General features: G+C 36.0%; 1 protein-coding gene across 1 annotated transcript in view; it reads right to left on the bottom strand.

Annotated features, from left to right (window-relative positions):
• TMPO (thymopoietin) overlaps window positions 1–17,569 on the bottom strand; it is a 28,324-nt gene that overhangs the window by 8,281 nt on the left and 2,474 nt on the right. The window contains exons 2-4 of the mRNA XM_042781819.1: window positions 11,939–12,065; window positions 9,327–9,482; window positions 3,818–3,915 (exon numbers count right to left, since the gene is read on the bottom strand). Coding sequence (XP_042637753.1) covers window positions 3,818–3,915; window positions 9,327–9,482; window positions 11,939–12,065 — 381 coding nt within the window. The remainder of the gene's footprint in view (window positions 1–3,817; window positions 3,916–9,326; window positions 9,483–11,938; window positions 12,066–17,569) is intronic.

Below are 17,569 nucleotides of genomic sequence, written 5' to 3'. Positions count from 1 at the left end.
ATGGAAATAAATAAAATTATAGCCACTCTTTGGGAGAAAAATGTGGCAGTCTGCTTCTGTAAAGATTATAGTGTTGGAAACCCTACAGGGCAGTTCTACTTTGTCCTATACAGTTGCTGTGAATTGGAATCAACTCAACAGCAATAGATTTGGTTTTGGTTGTTTTAGGGTACCTTACATTGAACACTGGCAATAAAATGGTGATGAGGAACTCTATATGAATGGATCAGGTCTGTAACATCTGAATCTATCACTAATTTTACCATCATCACAAGGACATTATATGCCTTTTGAAATGATACAATAGGAAGGACATAACATTTACAAAGTATTCATGCCAAAGAAATTGAACTTTAATCTAACCAATCCTCTAAATCTGTGCTGTTCAGTATGGTAGCCATAGCCATATAGGCTATTTAAATTTAAATTAATCATGGTTTCTCTGCCATGGTAGCCACATTACAAGTATAACCCAGGTGGCTATCATAATGGAGAGCATAGACAAGGGGCATTTTCATCATTGCAGAAAGTTCTATCACAGAGCCTTGATATGTAGGTCTGTTATAGGTTGAAATGTATCCTCCAAAATAATACATTGAAGTCCTAACCCCTAGTACCTGTGAATGTGACTTATTTGGTAATAGGATCTTTGCAGACGTAATCAAGTTGAGGCCTTTAGAGTAGGCCCTACACCAGTATGACTGGCGTCCTTATGAGAAGAAACAGACAGACACATAAGGAGAATGCCATGTGACAATAGATACAGAGACTGGAGTAATATTTCTGGTAGCCAATACCAGAAGCTAAGAGAAAAAGATGGAACATTCTCCCTAGAGTCTTCAGCGAGCACCTTGATTTCACACCAACAGCCTCCAAAACTGGGAAAGCATTAATTTCTGCTCTTTTAAGCCACTTAGTTTGTGATAATTTATTATGGCAGCCCTAGGAAACTAACACAAAGTCTAATCCCCAAGCTACAGGAAATAAAAGGTATAGAAGAGTAAATTAAGTAACATTTAAAGGAACAATCTTCCAAATCCTGAATGTGGGAAATAACCTGGTTTCGTCATCAAAGAAATAGATGGAAGGGGAACTGTTACAGTGGAAAGAGCTACAGATGTAAATAAAAAATACTAAATATATGTGGAGCTTGTTTGGATCCTGATTTGAAAGATTTAATTATAAAAAAAATTTCTGAAACAATCAAAGGAATCTGAACATGAAAGATATCAAAGAATTACTAATTATTAGGCGTAACAATTGTATTGTTGTTACACATTTCTTTAAAAGCCCTGACTTTTTTATGTGTAAAATGATGCAGGGATTTGCTTTAATATACTCTACTAAAAAGCAAATAAAAAAGCTGGAGAGTGGGACAAAATGAAACAAAACCAGTAAAACATTAATAATTATTAAGGCACTACTGGAGGGTCATTAAACTCTTCCCTCTACTTTATTGTATATTTGAAATTTTCTGTAAAGACTTTGTCTAATTTTGCCTCTCAGTTTAGACCCCCCCAACTCAACTACTTATCCTTAATACTATTTTCTCCCCTTCGCCCTACTTTTTACCTCTTTATTTGACTAGTCACACATTCCTGGCTAGCCTTCATATTCTGGACCAAAATTGCCCAGAACCTTAATGTCCCGTCTTCAACATTTTTTTACATTTTCCTAGTTTCTCTTCCTTAGCAGTACTAGATAGAAGAGCAATAAAGTATTTATTCCAGCATTTGGTCCTAAATTAGAATCTTTTATTCAGTGCTCTCAACATTCTCCATATAGTCACTGAGCTCATTTTAACAAATAGGTTTGAAATTCTACATCAAGAAAGGGACATGGCCTGTTACTTTAAAGTCAAAGAAAGGTTTATATATGGAAAGAAATTGTCTTTGTTGGTTGCCAGGGGTGGGAGGAGGAGGGAACACTATTAGGTAGAGACAAGTATTGATCTGGGTGAAGGGAAAGGCAATTTACCAAATGTGAGTGGTGAACACAGTGGCATTGAGAAGAGGAAGACATAGAGAGGTACATGAGAGGTACAGACAACAAAGGTGAACCCTTTTGCATGTACAATACTGCGTTGTCAGTGAAGGCAAACATTGATCTACAGGTGGATGGATGGGTGGACAGGCTGAATTATTAGGTATGTTTATGCGGGGGGAAATGTGCCCAAGACCATGTATAGGGTTGGCAGACAATGATTCTGTAAGTGTATCTGTATGTTCTGTAAGAATTCCCAGGTATACAGTAGAGCTGACAAGGGATAAGGCTGAAGTTACTTCTCGGCCACAGCCACCTACCAAGAGGGAGCAAGTAGTTAGTTGGACCTGTGGGCGCAGGACCATAGTTGCAGGAGACATCAAGCTCAATTGGCGTAACATACTACACAGAAACATTGTTCCACATCCTACTTTGATGAGTAGTGACTGGATCTTAAAAGCTTGCAAGCAGGCATCTAGATGCAACAATGGGTCTCTCCTTGTCCAGAGCAAAGAATGAAGAAAACCAAAGATGCATGGATACAGTTTGGTACACCATGTGATCCTCAGTCTATACGATGATGAGACCAGAAGAACTAGATGGTGCCTAGCTACCACTGTCAACCACTTGGAGGGGGATCTATGAAGGAGATCCTGGATAGAGTGGGAGAACAATGTGGAACAAAACTCAAAATCATTAAAAAAAAAAGGAGGGGGAGGAGCAGGTTTGCTGGTCTGATAGAGCCTGGTAGAACCACTGAGACTACGGCCCCTAGCTGCCCTTCACGTCTGGAATTGAATCCATCATGTGGCTTCCAGCCAAACAAAAGAGGCACATGAGCTGAACATTTATATCAGGTAGATACACTCCCTGGAGAGATCAATCATGGGAAAATAGAAGGGCTGTGTATGTGCAGGGAGATAGCTGGTGGGGGGGCAGGAGTACATGGGAGGGAAGGACACAGGGAAGAGGTCACTATGGGAAGAAAGTGGGAGGGGAGCTATTGCATTGTGGGAAATTGTAGTCAATGCCAAGAGGCAAAGTGTACGTGAGCTGCTGTATGGAAAGTGAATTTGCTCTGTAAATTTTCACCCAAACACAATAATTTTTTTTTTTTTTTAAAGGGATATGGCTTAAGAAGTTTGAGAACAAGCTCTCCGACATGCGTGATTTTAAAATGACAAATGGAAGATGGGAATGATAAATACATTAGACAAATCTAGCTAGACAGAGAGTTAGGGGAAGAAAAATGACTCTAGGGAAAATGTCAAGCATCAGCCAAATCAATCTCAGATTATAATCCATTTGCTCTCTGTAAACTAGTCCAATTTTTTTCCTCAGTTACCTTCCTTTTGAAAAATTACATCTTGCCTCTCCCACAATGATAAAAACAAATTTTCCAACTAGAAAGGAAATGCCACAAAAGGCAGGTAAAAGTAAAAGCAAAGTCAGAAATCTAAAGACCAAGATACAAATATAAAATCCTCTCCCTGCCTTTAAAATCTTTTTATCAGTATTTAGACCACATTTTTATCAGAATTCATCAGCATTTCTACCTTTTAAATATTAAAAGCACGACTGGCTTTGAACCATGCTTAGCACAGAATAAACACAAACAATACACTTATTAAACAGATTTTTACAGTACACAAGCTACAATACAGTGACAAAACCCCCCCACAAATTTAGACTTCTAATGCCATTTATTTAAGAATGCAATTAAGAGTTTATCGAGTACGATGGAATCTGGGTTTCAACTATTAACCAAAGGCTAAAACACAAGCAGGTTAGTGTTACTTACACCTGTACACAGTGATCATGAAACTAAAAATACCTGATTGTGCTCAACTCTTCTCTGCTTGAGTGTTACTGGAGTCTTTGCTCTGCCCTTTAATGGTTCTCTCTTCTCAAGCTTCAGCTCTACTTTAGAGTCTGGAAATAACACGAGAAACCATTACTCTCCGTAACACATAACAAACCACATAGCCATCCTAGTATTTTGGAACTCTGGTTTTAGGCACATTAACATGAGAAAGTTTATCAACTGCTACCACCTCAATAGACCAAAACTGTTTAACGGCAATTTCCTTAAGGTAATTTTTCTTTTCTATTGTTACAATTTTATTCCATTTATGTTTATCTGCCCCCTCATTAATCTAATCACCACCACTTCCTATTATCCTCCTTTCCTTTTAACTGGGCCTTAAACATGAAGTGAATCTAAATTGCTCCCACCTTGAGGCCTTTTGCTAAGAACTTAGAATCTAAAAAGGACATATAAAATACATAGTTGCTAACATTCTTTTGTCCATGTTACCACTAAGTAACAGGGTTAAGTCTATTAAATTAAAATTTGGAATGTGGACGAGAAAAAGCTGTAACAATTTTAATAAAAACAACTTATATGGTATCAAGCCTGTAATGACTCAATAAATGATGACAATGACAATAAAACTTAGGTGCAGTTTAAATCTTTCCTCCCCCTTCTTTTTTGATGTGGGTACAAATGAGGTAGAAACAAAGAGGAACCTTGTTCACAGAAAAGTACAACCAATCACATATCACTATTTCCCTAGCCCCCATTATAAAAATATTTCTTTGGATAGTAGTACACATGTATTAGTTAAATCATGATGTTTATTAACCTAACAACTCGTATCTTTTTATAGGCTTCAGTAGTCCATTCTCCTAGTCTTGGATTTTATCACCATTTGAAGAACTAGGTTTTTAAAATACTGATAAAACCTTAGTTAACATCCTCATTTTGTGGGTGGGTTTGAACCGCTAGTCTTTTGATTAATAGTCAAATGCCACAAAGAGCTCCCATCATTTATCACAGTAAGTAAAATTAATAAAGAATAAAAAAACTCATTACTAAATAATGTAAACACCAATGACTACATTCTAATCTGGAAGATGGAATGGAGTAATTCTTTTAAACAAAAACTTAGTTTTACATGAACTCACTGTTGTTGTGCTAAGTGGTCAAGATAATAGCTACATTAGATGTCTTGTTAACTTTCCAGCCACTATAGTGCTAGTTGGAGTCCAGACTAAACTTGAAATTTCCCAAAACTGAACAGTGGTAGTTCTTCATCAAGTTAGTTACTTAGGACTAAGCTATCAACTCCATCCTTACCGCTCAACATTTCTATTAATGGATCTATCTACATATCTATAGCCCGTAGGAGTATAAAATACACTCTACTTTGTTAACTCAGAATGAGAATTAAAAAGTAAAATTCTCATTAGTAATTGGGCAGAAACTGGCCAGACAAGTAAAGTATCTGGTTACAGATTTTCTTACAAATTTAGATTCCAACAGCTAATAAAAATGTGATCCTCAAATAGAAGAAAAAACATACAATTAGAGTATTTCTACCTGTATCACTGGAGTGTCAAAAATGAAATGGAAAAGGGTTATATACCCACAAATATTTAACTGTTGCGACTCTAAGAATAAAACACACATACAACATGTTTCTGGAGACCACACACAACTGTTCAAATTTAACAACTTTATTGAATTTGCAGAAGCATTCTACAGTAATACATTCTTTTTTAATCACATAGCAGTTAGTAGGTACATGTATACATGTACATTTCAGAAGACAAATAACAGAATTACTCTCAGTAAGCTGTGAAGATACACAAATGTAGTATAAGAATATAGTATTAGTTAAGGAGTACCCAGGAGACTGTATTTTGCTTATGCTTAAGGCTACCATTTTCCATAAACACACAAAAAAATTGTGTTCTATACAAAGAAATTCTACATTTAGAGTGTTTCATTTTACAATCATAAAAATAAAAACAGGGTAAGATACTGCTTTATACAGATAGACACTGGGATATAGTGTTTCTTTTTTAAGTGCTTTTTTTAAACTAGCAATTTGAATTTGCTTTTAAAAGTTTACATTGCTAAGTCTACTTATCCATGAACCACTAAATATCTTGAAAGAAAAGTATTATTAAAAAAAATGAAAGCCTCATCCTCCCAGTGTCTGGCTAATCTGACAAACTACAGTGATGATGAGAATGTCTATCTTGGAATATCCATTATCTTCCAGAGCTGGGTTTCTCAAAGTGTGGCCCAGGGACTGGTATTGGTCCATGAATTGTTTTCTACCAGTTTATGAAGAGAAGAGGCACTTGCTCCAGAGTATCAATCCATACATTGCTTCCTTAATCAATAATGTTCATCTTCTATAAAAAATAGCCCCAACTGTCAATTGACCTAAAAAGTGTGTTTATTATTTAAAGTCTGATGTTTTGTCTTATCTGTGGACCAGTAGCATTTTGTGGATTAGCACTCTGAGTTGTACTGTTGTAAAATATTATGAAGATGTAGACAGAACAAAGAAAAACAAACAAGTGAGATTAAGAGCAATAATGTAGACAGTTCTACAAAGTAAAAAGATATTTAGATGGGAGTATTAAAAATAAAATCATTTTGAATGTGTAACAAATTTTTTATTCTCTCCTAGGTATAAAGAAGAATGTATGGATTACTACTAAAAACAGTGATGATTCTATTTATATTCTAATTTTCTTAATTTTGAAGAATGTCAATGCATAAGTAATACAGAAAACAGTGAACTGTTTATAAGAGAGAAATATGATATAACAAGCTGCCAACTGTCAACTGTTTACAGCAGGCTTTCCATCAGGGTTACAAAAAAAAAAAAAGGCAGTTCTATGCAGGCATTTACTTTTATGCTATAATTTAAGTACAAGTTTAATACTTTGAAATTAGCCCTATCTTTATAGTAAAAATATCTTTAAAATTTTAGCATATAGTACTTGAAAATGCTAGAAAAGCTCCTGAATTCCTATTAAAAATGTCTTTGTTCTTAACTTTATCAGTGTTTATTTCCCCGTTTTTTAATTATTTTATAAACCTCTCCTCCAAACAATGTTCCACCTTTAAAAGGGGTAGCTGCCAATTTATTCTTAGCAGCTTGATTAATTTTACAATCCTTCAGCCAGAGATATCGGCGACCCAAAGTGGAAGATCCCATGGTATGGGCAGCCATTTTCACTTCATCAAATGCAGCTTCACAAAGAAATGAGGCTGCATCGTATGTTTTGCTCAGAATCCCAAGGGCCTGGTGCACTTGACTAGGATCAGAACTAAGAATCTGGGCAGCCTGACTGATGTCTGCCTGCATAGCCCTAACTACAAAGGCAGTGTGGGTTGCAATCTGCAATACTGATGCTGCAGCTTCATAGGTTCTACAAAGTGCGAAATCCAACTGTTTATCATAAACCTCAGTGGAGGTTGCCTGAATACCCGTTGGAGGAGTGGCTTCAGAAATAAACCCTAGGATTTCATCATCTACTTTTGGAACTGATAGTACCTGTGATGCCTCTCTAGAAGAAACTAGGTACCTGAATGCCAGTGAAGGCAGCTGCCTGTCAATTTGCTGCCATTCCTTTTCAATTACTTTTAAAATAGATTCATGGAGGGGGAAGGATAGTTCAGAGGCATCTATTTTATCAGGCTGTGATTGCTCAGACATTTCAATGCCTAAGGTAGTGAGAGTGTGAGAGACAACATTTTTAGCAAAAGAAGACATTGATTCATCTCCAGGTGTATTTTGAATTGCTACAAAAGAAGACCCTGAATCCCTTTCTTCTACTGATGTCTCACTGCATCTAGGCAATTTTCGTGGAGGAGACAGGGATTCAGTTTCCTTTCTCTTCCGTGTCTTTTCTATATCCAGTGTGGGCACAGACTGAGAAGTCTCAGGCAAATTACCGACCCCACCCTGCACCAAAAGAGAACTGACATAATCTCTGATTGCCTGAGCAAGTGGTGGAGAAATTACTTGTGATCTCACAGACTCTTCTAATCTTTCCATTTCACTGGAGACACTTGACTGATCTGAAATATGGGTCCTCTCAGTACATAATGGTTGAATTCCACTTTTCTTTCCACAGCAAATATTTTCTACCATTTCTTTATAGTGAGTAGTAGTGGTTTCTTTAATTACTGAAGGAGAAGCTACAGCAGAGACCAACATAGCAGCAAGCTGACGCTGAGGTGATGAACTTTTCTCTAACCCTCTATCATGGCTAGACTTGGAGGAAATAAGCAAATTCCCTCCAGAGGCTAACTTCTCCAACTGTCCCCTGCCAGACAATGCTGTGGAAATAACAGGTTCCCTAGGTGGATCTCCCTTAGAAGTATGTACTTTCTTAGCTGCCTGTAGTTCAGTCCTGCCCAAAGGAGGACGGGTAGAGATTACAGGAAAAGAAATACCCTGAAAAAATCCACCAGAGGGAGTAGTTGGAAGTTCAGAAAAAGGAACAAAATCCCTAGTGGACTTCACTTTCTTGTGTTCTTTCTTCTTTCCTGTAGAGGCAAAAGAGGCAGGAAGTTTAAGTATTACTTGTGTTTGAGCTTATTCTTTGCCTCTTTGCTAAAATAAGTGCTGTTGAAGGAAAAGGCTCTGTATTGCATATTCCCAACAACCCACTGGCAGACTGTGCCCTGTCAGGTAATTCTTATGGAGATACAGGTATTTTGGGGCAAATTAAAGAGTCATAAAACTAAGAAATAAGTTATATGAATTAACAGTTTATAAAATACCAAGTTGCACTTATAATAAATTTAATCAGATACTTATCTTATGTACTACTCTTAAGTATTTAACTGTCATGTTCAAAATTTCTTCAAATAATATACTCTACTAAAAATATGGTCAACGATTTGCTTTAAAGTTGCCCTGATATCAAATTATCTAGCAAACACTATAGCAATTTAAATGCCCATCAACAGAAAACAGAGAAAATATGCCACATGCAAATACCACCAATATATGTTAATTACAAGGAATAAACTAGATATATATGCAATAATTAAGATTAGATCCCAAAAAGAAAAGTAAGTGCTAACATTTAGCATGCTATCACTTACATAAATTTTTAAAAGCGTAAAGAGGTACCATTATTAAATAAATACATATATGAAAGTATGAAAAACAAATTGGAAAGAATCATAAAATTAATGACAGATGGTTCCTTCTGTGGAGGTGATAAAATGAATGGGACAAATGGGGAATTTACATGTAATATTTTATTCTCAGAGAAAAAGAGATTAGAAGCAAAAAGATTTAACTAGCAATTTTAAGCAATGGAAAACTAAACATTTGTACTTTGTTTCTTAGAATTCTCAACAACAAGACACATTTTACTCAAATTACTTGGATACCAATAACTTAAATGATGATTTGGACAAAAATTACGCATATCTTGCTAAAACTGTTAAATATTACCTTTGTCATGGTCATATCTTAAAATGAATCTGAAAAAAAATTACATATATTTTTAAATTTTACCTTCTTCATTGTCACTGTATCTGTCTGAGTCATTACTTCCATTCTGCCTTGTATTTTCTGAAGAAGAAACTGTTGGCAGAGGTGTAGATGACCTTGATTCTGTTCCTTGTTCCCTTAGTTTCAGCAGCTTTTTCTCATACAGCTTCCGAGTTGTCCCTGAATTAAGGAAGAACTTGCTTTAAAAGCTTCCAATGCTGTATAATTCCTTATTTAGCTATTGTTTCCACCTGTTCTTTTATATTTATTTTCCAGCTACTAATTTTTGTTTTGTATTTCAATCAGCTTTCAATTATTTAAAGTCCAGCGTGTAGACTAAACATTTAAAGTTTATTTTCATCCTTTCCTTTTCTAAACCTAAGTGCTAATAAAATACCGTCCAATGGACAGTTTTCTAAAATAGGTGTTTGCTGTCCTCTCCTCCTGGGATATTAATGCAATTACATCAATGTTCTTTTAACAGCACGGAATATAGACTGATGAAGATCTTCCCATAGACCATCTACCCTAGAGCCATGTACAACCAAGTATTTTTGACTAAAAGTGTTCTCCAATTGTCTTAGATTGATGTATTTTCTCCAGTACTACGTGACTTTTATCCATCTTTGCCCTTGCTTATATAGAAAAATCATTTTTATAAACACAATGTACTCCCTGAAGAATGACCAAAATCTAGGCAAAAAAAAGAAGGTGGGGACCAGGTTTGCTGGTCCATTAGAGCCTGGGGGAACCACTGAGACTATGGCCCCTAGCTGCCCTTCAGGTCTGGAATTGAACCCACGCCTGTGGTTTCCAGCCAAACAAAGTACAGGCATGTGAGTTACATTTACCTCAAGTAGACACACGCCCTGGAGAGAACAATCATGGGAGAAGGAAGGGCTGCTTATGCACAGGGAGACAGCTCAGGGGGCAGGAGAGTATGGAGGGATGGACACTGGGAAGAGGTAACTATGGGGAGGAAGTGGGAGGGGAGCTGTTGCATTGTGGTAAATTTTGGTCAATGACATGAGACAAAGTATATGTGAACTGCTGCATGAAAAGTGAATTACTCTGTAAATCTTCACCCAAATAAAAAAAAAAAAAAGAATGACCAAAATTCAAACCTCACAACATTTACGCAGGGTTTCAAACTAGTTCATTCCAGTTTGATCCCTTCGAAGTACTGCTCTTAAGAGATTAATATACCTACAAATAGCCACTGAGTTATAGGGAAAAGGAGAGTCTATAAACTACATTATGGAAAATGGGTATTACCAAAAACAAAAACCCATATACCAAGCAGATAGCAATTTAGAATTGATAAAATCCTGGCATTTTTCATTATCAATTTAAAACAAAACAAAAAACAAAAAAAAGCTTTTCTTTTTACACTAGCATTCCATAAGATCTTTCCTTGCATTCTATAAGATATAAGATAGGTAAAATAAAAATGAATTTTTAGAAGAAAAAAAAAATACACATATGGAAATGTTTTGTAAGTAGTGTTAAGATGAAATCTAATTTGGTCTATCAATGTGTATCACAATGCATATTTCTTCAGTTGACGGCACCTAACAATTCTTTTGGAATTTTAAATAAAAGATTTAAAAAGGGTATCAAAATGTCTGTTGGCAAGTATACTGAGACGTTTATGATTATCTACTTGAAAGCAGTGTTATTAAATAAAACAAACGAAAAGAAATATTTTAAATTCTTATTTGTGAGCTATACTTAGAGCAAAAAGCAACCCCCTAAATTCCACAGTATTCAAAATGTTATACAACTTAGATCAAAAATGGACTTTTCTCATCTTGAGGTTACCATCAAACCAAACCAAACCTATCGCTACCGAGTAGATTCTGACTCAAAGCAACGCTGTACAACAGGCTAGAACTGCCCTGTAGAATTTCCCAGGTTGTGATCTTTATGGAAGCAGACTGCCTCATCTTTCTACCGCAGAGCAGGTGCTAACCACTGATCTTGCAGTCAACAGTCACGTGTACAACCACTATTACTGCAAAGACCCTACAAAACTAACGCCTTGCAAAATCATAAAACTAAAAGTAATAAAATGATAGAAATCCAATGTATTTAGTTCTAAGTTTTCTTTTTTACAGTCAAAGTTTGTTTGTAAGGATATCCTGAATTCCAACTGAGCCAAGGACTCTTTTTCCTGAATTGTCATATATAGATAACATAAGAACCATGTGCTCTTATTAGGTAATGTGATATGATCCACTGTATGAAACCATCTCAATAATGGAAGTAATCATGGAGATTATCTGGTTCAATTCTATCATGTTAATAGCCTTCATTTATATCTAAGGAAAGTAATGTCCTGGTCGGGAGCTGTGGTAGCATAGTGCCTAAAGCACTTGACACCCACCAGCCACTCCTCGTAAGGAAGATGGGGCAATCTAATTCCATGATACTGCCTCGGAAACCCAAGGAGGGGTCTCTATGAGTCGAGTCCAACTGGACAGCACATAACAACAACAACAACGTCCCGGTCATACAATTAATGTAATACAAGGATAGACTGGTCTTTATAATCCAAACTCTGCTAGGGAAAAAGAAGGGAAAAAAAATTGGAGGTTTGCTTCACAGAAAAAAGAATAGAAATTTTATCAACTTACCCACAATAGGGCCAGGATTCACTCCGTATTTCACAAGCTGATCCAGAAGCTCTTCATTGGTGAGCTCTGTTACATCTAGATCATCTTTATCTTCTATTCTGGGTTTATCAGTTTTCTTTGTGGCTTTCTGTAAACAAAGCACAGTTATCATTTCCATATGAATTAAAAGTGTCTATATACAATTATTGAGATAAATAAATTCACACTTTCAAGTTGATTTTTAGTTATTAGCTCTTAGCAACTTGACTAAATTAAAAGCAATATATTAATGCTGTTGTTAGTGCCGTGGAGTCAGACCCGACTCACAGTCAACCCCTCCTTGGGTTTCCCAGGAGGTATCACTACGGAAGTAGATTGCCCAACCTTCCTTCCAAGGAGTGGCTGGTGAGTTTGAACCTCTAGCCTTCTGGTTAGCAGTCAAGAGCCTTAGGCACTATGCTACCAGAGCTATTAGGAGGTATTTTCTAACTTCAGTTCTAATTGTGCAAATCTAATATAATCAATCAAACAACTAAAAATTTAAAGGCCTTATTGTTAAAAAAAAAAAAAAAAAACAGTAATCGAAAGGAAAGGTTATGACATCAAAAATCCAAAAGAAAAAGTAAAAACCAAACAAACTGATTTGGGGTAACATTATATATCTGTATTATAATCAACTACATTCTTATTTTTCTTTTAAATAACCATTATAAAAATTATACTGTATTTCTTAAAGAATTTAACTTCTGATGGCAAGGAAGACATCAGCATGAAAGCTGCAAACTCAAGTCAGACCTGTGCTCATACATTTTCATCCACTTTAATTTTAAATTACTGCTAACCTCTTTTGATAACCCTGAAAAGGTTAAATTAATCCAAAAAAGTTTAAGACTTTACCACAAAGGTTTATATTTAATTATATAAAAAAAAATTATTTCCTCTTAACAAGTATATCAGAACTTAAGAAGCCCAAATGAACATTCTCCTTACAACATAGTTTGTGGTTACTTTAGTAACCAGCGTGTGATCCATGAATGAATCAGATGTCAGGGTCACACAGCATTTCTGGCACAAGGGGATTCATTTAGATTTAGTTCTATATGACCATTTCCCTAAGAGACAAAAGAATGTAGAACAAGCTTTGAAAGAAATTTCAAAAGGAGATTTTAAAATAATTTAAGCAATGGCAGTATCTGTAAGAAAAGCTATATAAAACGTTCAAGGTTAAATAGGTGAAGGGAACAAAAATACGAGTACCTTTTAGAATTGTAGCAAATAGTCTCACTAATCTCTGAAACCACCACAATACTCATCAACAATGAAAATGGTTATTAAAATCAGGCAAAGTAAATTGAAGCCCAAAGTACTATTAAAGGAAAACAGGAGAGTCAGCACTACATCCTAGAAATATTTTATGCAGAATGGCTAACACTATACAGTATACACTTACACAGCTTTGTTACTTTCCAATCATTTTTTTGGGGGGGGGGCATTATTTGACCACATCTTAGAATTTTTATGTTTTCGACAAATAAAAATTTTAAATATGTCATAGAAAGCAAGATTATGAGGAATGTTTCTATTAGGTAGGCTAACAGAACAATTATGTCAAGTCACAAGAAACTTATAATATAAAAATGGCTGTGACGTTATAGACTGGGTACTTTCATAGGCTTAAGTATACATATATTACCCTGATACAGAATTACTAGGCTCAAATATTGAAGCAATCCATGTCTTGATGTCAAAATAAGTGTCTAGAGTCTAAGAGTTCCAAATTCAAAATCTTAAAATTTTTGGAAAAATTTCTTCATGAAACAGATCCACTCTAGTGACCTACCATGAATTTCCCAAAAAGCAGTGGTCAGATGGGGGAGGAAAACACCACTCTACAGTAAAACCTATGAAGGCCAGAACCTGTGCAAGGTAGAAACCTGTCAGAGAAGGAAAACTCAAATATTTCCTACTAAAATGAGCAATAGAAAAATGGTGAAGACTGTATCCTATCAAAGATGGAAAACTTGAAGGCAGTCCTCCTGAGTTCCAGCTCTCCCAGGTTTTACTGCATAACACAAATGCTTTAAATAATATGAAAAAGATCAGGTTCTATTCCTTGTAGAAAATCCCTCCTGCCAAATAATATTAAAATTTCACTATCAACAGCATATTCAGAAATTCTAACTTCTTGCCTGGGGCTTTCAAGGAATCTCTTTGACTCTTCCCACATTCCACTTACTTTGTATTAGTTGTTTACATACATGCTTTATCTTCTCTCTGTGGTGAACTCCTTCAGCAACAGTCCCCAAATCTAGCTCATTATCAAAAACCCTCAATTGATTCTTAACCTTGGGCCTTTGAATCTGAATTTTTAATGTATTTCTTAGCTGATTTAGATGCTGCCAGGTAAGAGAGCATAAAAAAGCAAGAGCAGGGTCTTACTCATTTTTGTATCTAAAGAGTGTCTGACAGAGAAATAGGCACCTGATAAATGTTTTGTCTCAGAAACCAATGAATGCATGAAAGTGCCATGCAGAGAGGAAAAAAGAAGTCACTTTTGTTTGAAAATCCACTTAACGAAATAACAGGCTTATCAAGTCAAAGTAGGAAACCAACTTCCTTATACTGTGTTTTCTTAAAACAACTAACACTTGAGCTGTGCAAAGACGTCTTAAATAGGTGGCCAGTAATTCTTAATCTGTAGGAAGAACGTTCCCGAGAAGTAATGTTATTTTATAAAATATCAAATTTAATAATAAAAATTGGCAGACAGGTAGTGTGGTGTATCTGATTATTAAGCCAGCAGTTTCATTCAGGAGGAGGAACCATAAATGTTACTGATTTCTGCCTTCAGACAGCCTTCTTCCTTTAGGTGAATTCCTTATCCTCTTAGAGCTTCATTTAGTGAAAAATTAATGAAAAACACGAGTACCTACTATGTGCCCAGAATTATTCTCTAGCTTCTTCCCAGCTACCGGATGATCCTGAATGTCTTTTTCAACTTTAAAATCCAATAGTTCCATGATACTACCTATGCCCTACTCTAATTTCATTATTTTCTACCTTTAGAAGTCCAGGCACGGAATTATAGTAACTATTACAGCAGAGTCTACTGAGCACTTATTATGTACCAAGCTGTGTTCTAAGTGCTTTATATGTATTCCTTACTGAAGTCTAACAATTAGATTACCCCCATTTTACAAGTAAGGAAAATGAAGCCACTTACACCGCCAACTTAGGCAATGGGCATACTATGCTATATAATTACTTTTGGACAGACATTATAAATCATTTTCACATACTTATATAATTCTGAAAAATTTATTATAGTAATTTTCCACTGTATTGTTCTGACATTAAAGACAATACATGTAGAAATCATATGCAATAATATCAATTGTTGTTGTTGTTGTTGTTGTTATGTGCCGTCGAGTCGGCCCCGACTCATAGCGACCCCTCCTTGGGTTTCCGAGGCAGTATCACTACGGAAGTAGGATTGCCCAACCTTCCTTCCGAGGAGTGGCTGGTGGGTTTGAACCGCCAGCCTCTGGTTAGCAGGCAAGTGCTTTAGCCACTATGCTACCAGAGCTCCATAATATCAATTACTGAGCACTAAATAAACACTTTACATATGCAACCTCTATTATTGTTAGGTGCCACTAAATCAGTTTCCACTCACAGCAACCCTATGTACAACAGAAGGAAATACTGCCTGGTCCTGTGCCACCCTCACAATTATTTTAATATCAAATAGGTAGCTATTAGATATATTCATATTTTCCAGGTAAAAACTGAGGACATGAGGTGATGTTCATCAGTCCAGATCATCTAAGTGGCAGACTTGAAATCTGAATCTGTATAGCCCTGATCTGGCAGCCCATATATTAAACATTTACTATGTGTACTACTAAGACACTTGCCTGCTAACCAGACGGCTGGCGGTTCAAACCCACCAGCCACTCCTCGGAAGGAAGGTTGGGCAATCCTACTTCCGTAGTGATACTGCCTCGGAAACCCAAGGAGGGGTCGCTATGAGTCGGGGCCGACTCGATGGCACATAACAACAACAACAACAACATGTGTACTATAGTGTATGATGGTCAATTGAGGAATTTAGTTTACATTTACTACCTCTAACATTTTTTATAGTCTGTTCCATGTCTTTAAATATTTTCTGTCAAGAATTCATAATCCACTAGGACCAGACTATTCAGAATGCTATGCTCTCCCGGATCCCCTTCATGCTTTGTACCTTGGAACAAAAATGCTGACTGCCAACTCTGTAAATGTTTATTTACGTGTCTACAACCTAGATAACTCCAACGCCTAAACCTAAGATACCAGTACAACAACAAACCTTAGAAATAAGAAAGCTAAACTAAAAACCAAAATCAAATCTTGAAAATGAAAATATTTTTTTGTCACATTACACTAAATAAATCTAGAGACCACATAGATGGTTGAACTCCAATAATTTCTCCTTTAAGTAAAAATATTCATACACCCATAATACAATAAGTTTATGCTATGTAAATAATCTTAATCAAATACATAGTTTGATGTGTTTTAACTTATTAAACATTCACAACTTTAGAAGTCTGCTTTATCTGCAAATCTCAAGCACAAGTTATTTTAAACAATTTGGCTTTCCACTTTCGAGAAATGTAATCCTACACTGCTGTTATGAATGAAGCTAATAATGACTAAAAGATATTATATATAAAATTAATTCAAAATGTGGAATAATTTTATAGGCTAATTATTATAAATGCCCTAAGATTCCTTTCTATAAATTCAAGGTATTTTTCCTATATCTGGTAAAAACAACTATCCCACTCTTATAAAAGCAAGAGTAATACTGTTGAGTTTAAATACGCACTGACACGACCTAAATCTATAGTTCTCAATTAAATAGGAGTTTGATATAAAGGGTTTAGCATGGCACCATAGTAGGAAACCCAGAATTCATTTACATGGTTGATCAACTTGAGTACCATGGAAAATTCGTAGTAAAATGAATAAATCACATGGTTAATCATATTAAAAATACAAAAAAATTAAATTACTATAAGCATGGGTAGGAGCTCTGGTGGCGCAGTGCCTAAGGCATTTGACTGCTAACCAGAAGGCTGGTGGTTCAAACCCATCAGTCACTCCTCAGAAGCAAGGTTGGACAATCTAGTGATAACGCCTTGGAAACCCAAGGAGGGGTCACTATGAGTCGGATCCGACTTGGCAGTGAATTTGGTTTTTGGTTTATAAGCAAAAATTACTCTTCAGTTACCTAGAAGCATGTGGTAAGCCAAAAGGCAAATCTACTCTCCACTCACTGAGACCCTATAGGGCAAAGCAGAATTGCCCTAGAGACTTTCCAAGCTGTAAATCTTTACAGAAGCTAACTGCCAGACTGCCACATAGTGCTTCCTCTGGGCAGTTGGTGGGTTTGAACACTGGATCTTCCAGTTGGCAGTGAGTGCTTACCACTGCACCACCAGGGCTCCTAGAGGCACATAATAGGCACTCAAAAGTTAGATTACTGAACTGAGATTTATAATCCTTATATTCAAATCTTCTCACAGCCCAAAGAAAGGTAGATGCCCCAATCTGTATGCCCCAAACATTGTCTTACAAAGTTGAAGGAAAAACAAAACCAAA

The sequence above is a fragment of the Orycteropus afer genome, unplaced genomic scaffold (assembly GCF_000298275.1).
Source record: "Orycteropus afer afer isolate SDZICR_OR568_19922 unplaced genomic scaffold, OryAfe1.0 scaffold00177, whole genome shotgun sequence".
NCBI classification, from domain to species: Eukaryota; Metazoa; Chordata; class Mammalia; order Tubulidentata; family Orycteropodidae; genus Orycteropus; species Orycteropus afer.
The sequence above is the reverse complement of the archived record's forward strand: the minus strand, read 5'-3'. Positions and strand labels throughout refer to the sequence as shown.